Source organism: Dermacentor albipictus, chromosome 1, assembly GCF_038994185.2.
Source record: "Dermacentor albipictus isolate Rhodes 1998 colony chromosome 1, USDA_Dalb.pri_finalv2, whole genome shotgun sequence".
In the NCBI taxonomy this organism is placed as follows: domain Eukaryota; kingdom Metazoa; phylum Arthropoda; class Arachnida; order Ixodida; family Ixodidae; genus Dermacentor; species Dermacentor albipictus.
In genome coordinates this window covers 66,894,565-66,907,460 of record NC_091821.1, presented here as the reverse complement: position 1 = coordinate 66,907,460, position 12,896 = coordinate 66,894,565, and the positions used below count along the sequence as shown (strand labels likewise).

The 12,896-nt window shown below is 53.6% G+C and overlaps 1 protein-coding gene across 3 annotated transcripts in view; it reads right to left on the bottom strand.

Annotated features, from left to right (window-relative positions):
- LOC135906745 (uncharacterized) overlaps positions 1-8,979 on the bottom strand; it is a 312,903-nt gene extending 303,924 nt beyond the window's left edge. For 2 of the 3 annotated variants that reach the window (XM_070521817.1, XM_070521818.1), the window contains exon 1: positions 4,242-8,979. In XM_070521817.1, the coding sequence (XP_070377918.1) occupies positions 4,242-8,634 (4,393 nt within the window). In that variant the 5' untranslated portion in view covers positions 8,635-8,979. The remainder of the gene's footprint in view (positions 1-4,241) is intronic. The other variant, XM_070521819.1, reaches the window with a different exon arrangement.
- Between the last annotated feature and the right edge of the window lie 3,917 nt (positions 8,980-12,896).

Here is a 12,896-nt window from a genome sequence, read left to right as displayed (position 1 = left end):
AGGTGATAATGAGTAAAAACTCCGCAAGAAAAGCACGCGAGGCGCAGACATAAGTTACAGGCAATGAGTTCTCTCAGTGCCCCAAATGCAGTTAGTTGCATTTTGCGCATCTGACGACAATACAAGAAAGAAGGGAATGAAAGCTAATCACGTTACGAGAAACAATAAGACTCAATTTCGAACTTACGTAAGCAATCATGGCCGCAGGTTTAAGGAACGCAAAAAAAAGCAGCGCAGAACGCAACGCCGCACAATGCACTTTATTATATACATATATATGCATGTATAAAGAAGGAAGCTTTTTTTTTGAGGTTTGCCTTTTAAGATCCACAAAAATAAACGTCCTCGTTCGCGTTTACACTCCCTTTCTTTAGCCTCAAGTGCCTCGTAGCGTTCGCACGCACAAACCGTTAATGGTAGGAGCGCATCCTTGCAGTGCACTGCAGGCTATCGAAAGGAACAACGTTCTAAAAGGCAACGATTATCGACGTTGGCCAGAAGCCGGCATCATATAACGTAACATCAATAAGAAATGCTTACAGCTGTACTTTTGGTGTTTGCGCCTTGCAGAAAAAGGCGCCCGCTGTCTTGCGCCCGCCCGGTTCAGCCAGGAACACCGCCTAACTCAGTGACACCCCCCACCAACACCAGTAAGAGTGTTGCGTCTTGGGGTCGAGGTGGGGAGAGGGAGGATGAGAGCGGGGGAGGGGGACCATCTCGCTTATATGTAAAACGACCGCACAGCGTAATACGCATCCCATCAGGGTGTCACGTTCAATACAGTGAGACTGCCTTAGAGCGGGCCTTCCAAAAAGTAGCGGTAGGACAAGCTACGGGGAAAGTCTTCAATCAACGCCGTTGCTCATTTAAGGCTCCAAGACGGGGAGTGGCTACGCTAGTGGTTCGACGCTACTTAGCCAAAATGGAGCCACACGCGATGAACGAGCGTGACCATCAATCAGTAGTCGTTGGTCTCAAAAGTTACTACACCACGGCAAATTGCGAAGAGGCGTCCGCGACGCTGTTGTGCTGCGGCTGACACGCTGGTCAAGCCTACGACGCAGGAAGCATGCATGATGTGAGTGAGGGCAGACATCGAGAAGGAAAAACGGGAAGAAGAAGCGCGGAGTGGGTAAAGTGTTATGTAAGGCAAAAGAGGCAGCCGCTTCCAATGGCGTCCACTGTCACGTGAATGACCTCGAGTGCTCCTCACCACTGGGTGAACTATAACCTTCATAAAACACGCGTATCGAAACACAGCAGTAACTGTTTTGATTACGTCCCGAAACCTGTCACTGCGGTTCGTCCTCAACCTGTGCCTCGAATTACGGCGTAAAAGGGCGGCCTTACTAATTATACTTTCATCTTCCCTGTTTAAAAAAAAATATATATGCAAGAGCATGAGGCAGTTGGGGTGGAGAAAGGCCTGGAGTGGATGCTTGTGTTTCACGCCGTCGGCAATCGTCCGGCGAAGGGCGAGAGAACGAAGGGCGAAGTATGCGGCCTTATATATATATATGCGACCCTGGAATTCCTGGGGGTTGTAAAGACGCGAGATAAAGTTGTAGAAAAAAAGTAGATGCGCCGTACAAACACGAAGCTGTTCTACTACTACTGCTACTACTGCCCCGGAAAATTCACGAGAACAATGAAGGCAATGTGGCAGGGGAAAAAAAAAAAAAACGCTACATTCAGCACGGCAAAGGAGGAGCGCTGCTGAAACATCAGTGGTGACGGCCATGACGCTATTGTATACTGTATATGCGTCTATATGTATCTACATATACCTGTTTTGCGTGGAACAAAACGGTTGTGTCTTGGCTCTTTCTTATATGGAACAATCTCTCACTGCGTATACGTGAAAAAACACGTTCAACAAACGTATAGAGTACAGGTAGCTATATAACTTGTCTAAGCGTCTAAAGTAAACTTTCCTGCATCTTACTTTACCGTACTTTACCTTATACACTAGGAACAGAAGCAGAATACGAAAAAAAAAAACATAAAGAAGAGGTGGCACAGGCAGGCTGATAGGTGAAGGCGATCCGTACGCTTCAATAAATTATGCGTTATAGGCAGAAGCAGGACAGCTGTGTTCAGTATGTACACGAAAGTACGGGGGACAAAAGCCATAACTGAGATTCTTTGGCAGGCGCGAAACAGCGACAGTGCGTTATATAGGAGACATGGCAGCCACCCAGATCTGAGACAAGGTAGCAATGACAGGTGGCAGTACAGGAAAAAAAAAAAAGGAAGTTTATATATAAAACGATTGGCGCGAGAAGTAGCGCGCCAGAACGCAGAGCCGCCCCTGAATATTGGGAGTAACGCTACATTATGGCGGCTTCTTTCCTCGTTCAGGAGAAACGCCTAAACAATGCTCATTCACTTTCACCTCCGTCGTTTCTTCGCTCTGCGTTCACTCGCTTTGAAACTACCGAAACATTTCGTTCCGCGGCGTTTCCGGTGGCGCCATGCCCCTATGTAGCTATTAACAGCAATAATGTATACTCCCATGCAGCAAGGTGTACTTAAGGTCCTGTCGCAGATGCGCGAAAGCCATTTACGTAGCCTATACACGCTACGTTCGCGGTGGTCTGACCGAACTCTTCAGTTGCAGAATGGGAGCGCCTTATCAGAAATGTGTCAATACGGCGAATGATACCACCAGACGTTAGAAGGGCAACTGGAGGGACGCTTATATGGGCTTGCGGACCTCCACGAACCGATACACATTTCTTACATTGCGAACAGGCACAGGTTGAGACGTCAGAGGAACAATTGCACCCTTTGCTCAGCGGCGAAACGAAGAACAAGCGACGGCCGGTAGAAGATAGCGCAGCATTCGCAATCCCTCGCGCAAGCGCGCCGCTCTGCCTGGCATCGGCGTTCGGAAGCTTACCGAGCGTTGATATTGGAAGTAGGGCAGCCCTGATCAGAGGTTTCGCGGCTAGAAAGGTCGCCGCCACTATCGTCGCGCTCCGCAGATGAGTCACGCCGGGATTGTAGCAACAGGTGTCACACTATGAGAGCACGTCGTTGCCGAAAGAACGCGACGGTTTTGCGGCAAGCCTTGCACCCGATAGGCGTTCGCGAGCCTTATAATCGTTTCACAGTCTGCTGCCCATTACTTGTGCACATTTAAACCATGGCCTAAATACTACGCAGTGTGCACGGGCAGCAGTCACATGCAGATTATGAGATTTATTTAACTGAAATAAACACTGCACTTTAGCATACTTTCACAGGGTACAGATAGAACCTCACATAGCACAACTGTACAGTCGTCAATGACAAAGACGCCATAATGCGACAACGTGACCTTCCAGCACAGGCTGCGGCGCGGTGAAACGTATGCCTGATTCTAGAGACCATAAGGAAACACCGCAGTTGCACACTGCCTGATCCCACTTGTCACATTAAAGCTCTCCAGCCCACCAAATGGTGGGCGCAGAATATACTGAAGGTCGCGCGCTCGCATTGTTGCGCCCCATTCTTTGATGAGCTGTAGTACATTTTTTTCTCCCAATTACGGTCAAAATCATCGAACATGGCATCAAACATGGCTCTCAGAATGTAACACCCAGCAGAAGCGTGAAACCCCTTCAAGCCGGACACTCTCAGCTGGATAGTGGCGCCGGAATGATCAGTTATACTGCAAGTCAACAAAACTGTTGTATGGCAGATGTCCAGCTGCAACACATGATGGCACGGATCCAGTAACACCTGCGGAGGAGTTCAGACCCCTCTACAGACGGTTCTGCATCGAACCATCATTTTGCTTTCGGGAAAAAATTTTTGTCGACGCTGCGCCACTTGGAGCAAACCACGAATGGTCGCATGAAAGAAGCGATATCTCACTCAAAGTGAAAGAAAGACCTAGGTAAAAATTTTGAAACAAGCAATCAAACGGTGTGAGAGGTACGGCTTTAAGAGGTTTCGTCAGCGCGCTATTCCGGCGGAATGCGAAGCCCAATGCAGATACAAGCTGCGTGCTGGGATTGGAAATAGTCTCGGGCAAATTTCAATACAAACTCAACGGCCAAAAAGCATCATAAACCCGATAAATCTGCATACTCTATGACAATTTCGATAGTGACGGCGAGTGTGTGTAACCGTCGCACCATGCCATACGAGCGTCTCACGAGGCCCGGATAGCATAGCGCGCGGGAGAGGACACGAGAGCCCGGGGCGTGGCGTCGCCGCTCACAGCGTGATGCCGACACTGCGACCGTACTCACCGAGCGCGGGCGCGGCGGGTGACTGAGCGGCCACCACAGAAGATGTCGACACCGGTTTGGAGCCCACGAAAGAAGACTCCATCCACACGGCGGGCCTGGCGGCACCGTTCGAAGACGCGGACGTAGACGGCACACCGATGTCACTGATCACCGAAGGGCAGACGGCCTCCGAATCGTCCTCGCGTTCCACGTTCCAACCACCACCGTCCCCGTAGATGCCTTGAACGTATGAGTAGCGGTCCCGAGGAATGCACGGTGACGCTGACTGCTGCTGCTGTTGCTGCTGTCGGTGCTCTTGCTGTTCTTGCAGCTGTTGATGGTAGTGCTGTTGCTGGTGATGTTGCTGTTGCTGCTGGTTGTAATCGAAAGCCGACGGCGTAGTCCAACCGCCTCCAGGAGACACGGGTCGGCTGCCCGCGGAAGACAAAGGAGTCGTGGTACCGGTGCTGGGAGCGGCACGCCAGCCGAGGTACGGCTGCCGCATGGATCTGTAGGACCAGGCTGCTGCAGGGGCACTGCTGACGCTGCCCCAGCGGCTGAGCGAACCGCCTCCGTCGTGCGATCCGGGGCTGGACGTGAGGGACTCGCGCGACGCATGCCAGCATCGCCAGTCTGGCGCTGTCACTCGTTTGGGGATGACCAGGTTGCGGCTGTCTGGAGTGTTGGCGGCCAGGCTCGCGGTCGAAGGCGTGCGGCTGCCTAGCCCTTGCCAGCCGGATCGGCCGGTGGACGAGACGGAGTCGCGCCGCGCCCGCAGGATGCCCGTCTCGGCCGGCTTGCCGCGCCGCGTGTACCATTCGGGCAGCTCGAGCTTCTGGAGCGATCGCTCGATGCGGAGCTCGTGTTCGGATTTGGTTCGCTGTTCGTCGCCCAGCAGCGGGCAGCCCACGGTGCCGTCCTCGAGGAATCGGTCCATGCTGCGGGTGCGGTTCAAGTAAGCGTCGTCTGCTTCGTCGCTGTTCTGGGCGGTGTCTTCTTCAGCACCTTCGGCAGCGGAAATGGAAGCTTTCACCTGGCGACAACACAGCGTGTCCACGTCGGTCTCGAGGTAGCCCAGGCTCCTGCTACGGCGGCGTTCATCGTGCGCGGGCTGTCCGCAGCGACGTCGTGCGTAGCGGCTGCGCGTCTGTTCGACGAGCCGGTTGAACTTGTCTGGATGCACGGCCGGCGCCGGGCTCCGGGGCGGCAGCACTGCGGCGGTGCCGATCGGTTCGGTTCCTGTAGCCTGCTGCTGCCGCGGTGCATGCTGCGGCTCCGTCGAAGGAGGCGGCCATCGATCGTGCAGCCTGCGGCTGCGCCAAGCATCCGCCTCGAGCGCCGCCAGATCCGGCGAGCTCTTGGCCAGACTCTCGCGCGCCGCCTGCGCGCTAGCGCGGAATCCAAGCAGCCGCTCCGCCGACTCTTCGGCTGTTGTGCCTGGAGCAGCGGATGCGTCGTTCGGGCGCTTCTGCTGCTCCTGCTGCCGCTGAAGGTTCTCGAAGAACCTACGCCGCGACGATACAAGGCGGCCGGTAGCTGGCGACATGTGCGGTTCGGGCAGTTGGACTTGCGGTTTGGGTAGCGTCTGAGCCAGCCGCCGCGCGGTCGCGTAGCCCGTGATGCGTTCGAGATGCTCGGCTGGATCGAGTGGAGACCGGGATCGGGGCGGGGGCACTGGCTTGGGCGGCCGGAGAAGAAGCGGCTGCGATGCTTGCTGCTGCTGTTTTTGCTGCTGAGGGACAGGCGGCGGCTTGCGATGGCAGACTGGTCCCGTTCCTCCGTTGACGGGAAGAGTAGCTGGCCTTTTGTTGCTGCAATGTCCATTGCTGACTTTCGGTGTGCTTGTGATGGGCGGGCCATCGCAGTCGTCAGAGTCGGGAATGTTGTCTACGATGACAGCGTTGCTCTTGACAGGAGTTTGTAGCACACGAACACGATCTTCAAGAAGCACAGGAGACGGCGTCGAACTTGTCGGGGGCGAAGTGTCCGCTCGTGTTGGCAAAACGTCCGAGTGAACATGAAAAGAACGTTGCTCGCAAGGCAGCGGCTCACGTTCCAAGAAAGGTGACACGTCGCCTTCTTTGTGATGACCGTTCACGTGTTCCCTGCTGCCGCCGGATTTCTTGAGGTGCAGCGACGAAAACTCTTTGTAGCGCAGGGGAGTGGGCAGCCGGACGTCGGAGCGGGCCGATGAGGAACTGGCTTTGTACACCGGTGACGACGAGACGGAGACGATGTCATCCGCAGGCTGACTTCGCGCGTGCCTGGCCCGGTCGACGGCATCTTCTGAGCCGCCGACCGAGCAGGCCGTGCGCACTACGACGTCCAGATCTGGTGGCGGAGCGAACTGCTTGCACCCAGCGTAGATTTCGCGCGACGCCTCAGCACTCGCCGTGGTTGCTGCTTTTGCTGTGGCGACGGCCAGCGCGAGGAACGGATCGCGCGACTGCGCCCGCACCGATGCCAGGGCGGACGCGCGGCTGGGCTCTGTCGTGCTGCCCCCGCGGGATCGCGCGACGGCGCGCGATGTTGCTGTCGCGCTCACTGTTCCCGCTCTCTGTTTGTGGTGGCGCGCGGCCGGCGGGCTTTCCAAGTGAAAACTCACATCTTCCTCCTCGAAAAGTTGACTTTCAGCGCTGTCTTCCTCTTCGTCGTCTTCCAAGTCGCAGGAGGTGCCTTCGTCGTCGTACGCGGCAACGGGATGCTGCGGCGTCTTCTGCTGCCTCCAGCGATGATACTCGCGCTGCTGACAGGCGTCGTTGGCCGCACTGGAGACGACGGCTGCTTTCACGCTGCCGCCGACATTCCTTACTCCACCGCCGCCGGCGCTCTCTTTCTTCTGCTTCCCACTTTCCCGCGTTGCCGATTGGCGCCTCTGAGTCCCCACTTCCGGTTGACGCTTACGCGCTCCATCCACAGAGGGCAGCACCCGACGCGTTGGCTGGGGCGGAGTGCTTGTCTTGGCTGCATCATCGGCTTGGCTACACCGCGGTTTCGGCTGCGGTGTCGTCTGCTCTCGAAACACAGTCTTCTCGACATCGGTGCGCTTCCCTAGGGGCGTGCATCGCTCCGTAGTTTCGGTGCTACTCGTTTCACTCCAAGAGGTCTGATTGACGTTGTTGAGCTTAGCAATGCGCGTTCCGTTCCGGTAGTACTCGTAGCTGTCCTCGCGTCTCACGCTCTGTGACACGCAAATCTCTGTCTGCACAAAGCTCAACGTCGAGTTATCGTCGCTGTCGCGGTGCATGCCGTTCATGCTTTTGGTCCGGCGCTCTTCAGCCACTCCTGCGCGGCTTTCACATCGAGGCCCGGGAGGTGAATGCGTGCCGTTTTTGTCGCCACCACCGCCGCTGTCGACGAAGCATTGCTGGTCCGCCGAGCGGCCGTGGCTCTTGCGCGAGCTCGAGCTATCGATCGCCGACTCCCAGCTCAGACTGCTGGGGGGCGAGATGTCGCTCGAACTCGAAGTGCTGTCCCCGTCCAAGTAACCAGAGTCATCCAGGTCAGCCTCGACGTTCTGTTGATCGTCCCCATGGTAACTTGCCGAGTTTCGATTTCGGCCCTGCCCGCTCGAGTAGTCATCGTCGTCGCTACCAGATGACGCTGAGAGGTCTTTGAATGTGACATGCCGCACAATAGATGGCGCGCTGTGTCGAGTCTCTGTCGCGAGCGCGCTTTTGCGGATCGCGGCGGCTCGGCCGCTGTTTACGACCTTGCCCGCCGGTTTCGGAAGCGCGTGGCTGCCGGTGTTCACCTGGTTGTTGCAGTGGTCAGCTGTTGGCGATCCTTCGCCACCGGGGAAGGAGGCGCGTTGCGCCGGCGGTTCAAACGGCTGATATTCGGTGTTCGCTCCATGCTCGGCGCTTCCGTGATTATTGACGTCGTAATCCTGCGCGTTGTCGTCACTCACACTTCGCGAACGTCCATTGACACACCGTGATTTGACAGGCCGATCTGGTGACGGAGGCAAAATCACTGCACCTCCGTGAGGATTACCTCCGGGACCTTTTCTGCTGGCGTCGCTGTAGATGACCGCAGTTGCAACAACGGCGTCAACGGGAATCGCCGATGAAGTGGCAAAATATTTCGAAAGCGTCGTCGGTGAGCAGTTGCTAGGTGGCAGTTCAGAATGATCGTGGTGCTTGTTGCCGGCGAAACCGCTGGTGACTCCAGCCACGGCTCTGTTGAGCTCGACCACAGAGCCACACTCAGACGGGTAAGACCACCAGCTTCCCGAGTCGGAGTCCTCTTCGCCGATGGAAGAGGCCGACTCCAGCCTGGTGGTGTCGCTGCTGCAACTGCCGCCTGCGCTGCCGCCGCTGTACTCTTCCTCCAGCGCTGGTGCAGCAATGCCGACGGCGCCGGGGGCGCACAGAACGTGCGACTCCCAGCGCGGTACGTCCTGCTGCGTCATGACGTCGCTGTTGACGACGCCGCGCACCGGAGCATCACGGGAGAACTGCCGTTTCGGTGAGCGGCAGCTGCTGCAGTGTCGTCGCGCGTGCTGATCCGGCCTTCACCTTGTTTTTTCGCGACACTTGGGCGACGACGAACGACGGCGGCCCAGCCGGCCGCGCAGCTGCGTTGTTGGTAGAGGCTCCGACGCAGGCGAACGCACGCGCGAGCCACGCGCGCGCCGGCGCTTCTGCGCCGCAACTGCTGCACTGCTGCGTGCCGCCGTCCCCTCTCAGCCGGTGGGAAGAACCGGCAGCGGCAAGCCGAGAGGAGCGACCGTCCGCTACCAACGCCGGCCTGCGTCGCTCTGTCCGTGCGGGAGAACAGCCGGGCGGCGAGTCGCCGACTCATGCGGCGAAGCCGGCTTCCGGAAAGGGTCTGCTGCTCCGCTTTTCTTCTCAGTGGCTGGCTAGCCGCTGCTTCCCGCTCGCCTCATTGTGCGTTGTTCTTGTACGCGCTCGCCCCCCTCGCCCCGCTGCCAGCTGCCCCTTTCGGCGCCCTCTCGGCCAGGCCCGACGGCTGCTAGTCGATTCGAACCCCGAGCCGTCCTTTTCTGTGTGTGTACGTGCTTTTTATACATTCTATTTGTCCTTCGCTTTCCGAACACCCAACCCGATTTTTCTGCGAGGGAAAGGACTCCAACTCCGATGAATTGGAGCTGGGGTTCTCACCCCGAGCCAGCTGGGAGGTGGGCTGAAACCACTGCCAAGGCTGAAGCGTGTCCCACGACTTGACAATCTCCCCCAACCACCTTTTGGTGTTTGTTTGGTCGTATATTATCGTCTGCTGCCGCGTGCCGCGATGTCAGGCGGATGTAGGGATGGGGAAGCTTTTGTGCCTGTGTCCTGGCCACAGAAACCCTCGTAACTCGTGATGCTTCTTTCGCCGAAGGCCCCGTTCTCTTGTTTTTCGCATTTTCACAGCGACCCCTGTTCGGCCGCTGCGAGACGTGCATGCAAACCACTATATAACTTGTACGAGTGCATTTCAGTAGCGAGAGCTGGCTTTTCCGCGCGAGCACAAGCCTTTCTCGTTGTAAACGTCCTCGTCTAAACCTCGGTGTGATGAACCCAAGTGGACAGCGGCGTGTACTGTCGCGTCTGTGTTTCCGAGCTAGAACAACGGTCTGCGAATTAACGGTGGCCGTCCACCGGTCCACCGAGGCATGGCTGCCGACGATGCCTGCACCGAAGTTCACGCGATTCCCGAGCTCATTCTTCCCATTCCCTAACTCTGTTATTTTTCACTTAGCCGCTGTTCAGGGGTGTTCGAATGGTGAAATATACGAATGGAATCCAATGCGAGTATTCGAGAAAAGCGATCTTCGATTATGTAATGGAATACCGGATATTTTCTCGTTTCAAAACGAAGAAATATAAAAGCTTGTGCGGAGTCTGTTAAAAAGAAGAGAGAGATAGCGAGAGAAAAAAGAAAGAAAAAGGGCTTATTTACATTATTTGATGCGCCCATGTAATGTCGTTCGCAACTTGAATATTTGGTAAACTGAGGCGTTTGTAAATTATAAACTTGTTTCAGTTGTCTGATACACCATGAAAGTGAGAGTAATCGAAAAAGATAACTGAATGTACCACATACACACAGTGTGTTGTGTTCGTTGAAGTAGCCAAATATACAACAGTACTATTACATGGCACGTCAGTTTAACGAGATGCAAACGGGATGAGATTGGCCAGGTAAAGTATTACTGTGCCTAAATCAGGACAACTTCATAGATTCTCTAAAGGTGAAGCATACTTATTGAATGAGTGTTATTTATTGCACACAAGTCGGCTGCTGAATGCCTTCGCTGAGGAGCTGGAACCTCTCTGCAGCATTCAGGAGAGTCATTCGGAACAATCCCCGGCGCTTGGGTCAGTTGTTCTTCCTGGGACACCAAGAGGTTTTATCCCTTATACTCGAAGCTATGCATATCGATATAACTCCGAACAGATGAATACCAGTTCGAGTGCGGATTCTAACCAAGCCGAGATGTCATAGAACTACTTGGCAAAGCTCCTAAAAGAATGAAAGACAAAATAAATAACCAGAGAAATACCAGCTGGTCGGTTTGAGTGCCAAATAGACACCTGTGAAAGTATGATTTCTTTCGAAACGCGTATCAAGTACGTCTGCAGTTCGCTTCGTACCACGATTATATTACATAGCCGCTGCGGTGTGCAACTAAGGAGTAGAACGCTCTAAATTCAGCTTTAATCTTCCTCAGCTATGAACTTTGGTGCAGCTGCTCACTCCCTGACTCCCCCTTTTTTTTAATGTGAAGCATTCATTGCCTCACAAGACGCGCTTTGTGGTATAGGTAGGTAGGTAGTTCCTCTCTCGCCTCGTTTCTGGCCTCTTCAATAATAATAATAATAATAATAATAATAATAATAATAATAATAATAATAATAATAATAATAATAATAATAATAATAATAATAATAATACACTTGTCAGATGCTGGGATCACAACAGGGTTTCCCCCACTTGAAGAGCCCGGTGCTCTACCCATTAGGCTACAGATGCCTTTTCTTTCTTTCGGCTTCTTAACATGCTACAAACATCAGTTAAACATTCTTGTTACCTTAGAACAAAAATAGAAAGCAGAGTAAAGGCCCACCCCATGACTGACCTCGTCATTTTTTTTTTTTATTTCCTTCAGGTCCATACCAGGGGCTCCAGCCTAGGCGGCTAATCAGGAACACACTCTCGCCTTTTAAGTACTCCCATGTAACATTGCCTGGTATTAGGCTAGGCACCTGACACGTGCTCGATAGATGCCTGCAGAAAATAGCGCCTCTTCCTCACCAAATTACTCTCTCTCTCTAATGGTAGCGTATACAGACGCATAGATACTTCATTCGTGCCAACTGTCGCTTTGAGATGATTGGCGCGCGCGTCACGTCGCATGTAGCAACGATTCGTTTTAAACAGCAAGAACACGTTCGCGCGCGGTGTGCAGACACAGGAATGGGACGCGCGAATAATTGTGCGCGCGTCATGTCGCATATTGTACCGCGTTCGGGACCGGTCCAGATCGTAAAGGAACATGCTCTAATGTTTCTTCGCGAGGGTACAATGAATGACACGTCATGCCGTCGGCATCACCGTTGTACTATCGCCGTCACGTGGCTGTTGGTCCATCTGGTAATGCTTTGCAGGACCGCACAACGATGACCGATAGCTGGCCACCATCAAAATGCTTCCCATAACACCAGTTCTTGCAGTGCAGGAGATGCGCATAATTTCTTCTTTCTTACTTTCTTTCTTTCTGCTTTTTTTGTTTTTGTTTTTACTCACGTTCTTGTTCCAGTTTTTAAGTTGTCATCTACTGTAGAGAACATCTATACACTCGCAAGTCGTTATGGTCGTCACTGCTCTTTTTCACCTTTAATGTTATGGACCCAGGTTTGCGTATGTACTCAGCAGCGCAGCGAGAAATTCATTTTGGGAAAACTGGAGAGCTCAAACATACCCCACTCTTCGCTTTCGTTGAACGGTGTAAGGGACTTGGAACTCTTTCTGTGACTGGCTGACTACGCGTATTGATTGATGAGGAAGGACACGGTCTAGCTCCTCGAGAAAAAGACGCTGAGGTGTGCCGGTCACTCGAGAGAATCACGTGCAGTTTCCCATTTATTCTGGTTGCATAGATTAGGTGCAGAGTAGCAGGTTATAAGGCACACAAGCTCGGTAGCCGACCTCTGCGCCTTTCTATACATACATTATACTGCTACTTATTGAAATCCCGGTTTCCGGACGGCTGATTCCTCGTTCGCTCAGTTGGCAGCTCTGCCTCGGCGAGGCGGTGGTGCAAGGGGTTCGATTCGCCCGACCGGGGCAATTTTTTTTCCCGCTCAGCTGTAAGGTTTTCTTTATGAGGAACGCCAACTATATGCATAGCTCCGTGCTATATATACTCTCATGTGGACAGAAATGTCTTTCCTTTCATCAAGCTTCCTGCACATAGCTTATTTCAGCGGGATTTGTTTCATTAGTCTGTTTTATGCGTAGTATAGGGCGGTGGGTGTAATTGCGCCTATAAAGAAAACAAAAAAGCCATTATTATTATTATTATTATTATTATTATTATTATTAGTAGTAGTAGTAGTAGTAGTAGTAGTAGTAGTAGTAGTAGTAGTACTCTGTTTGCAGTTCTCTAGCCGCATTCGTGCCACTTGATATTCTAAGCACAGTCGCATTCGACGCATTGAACCGTAG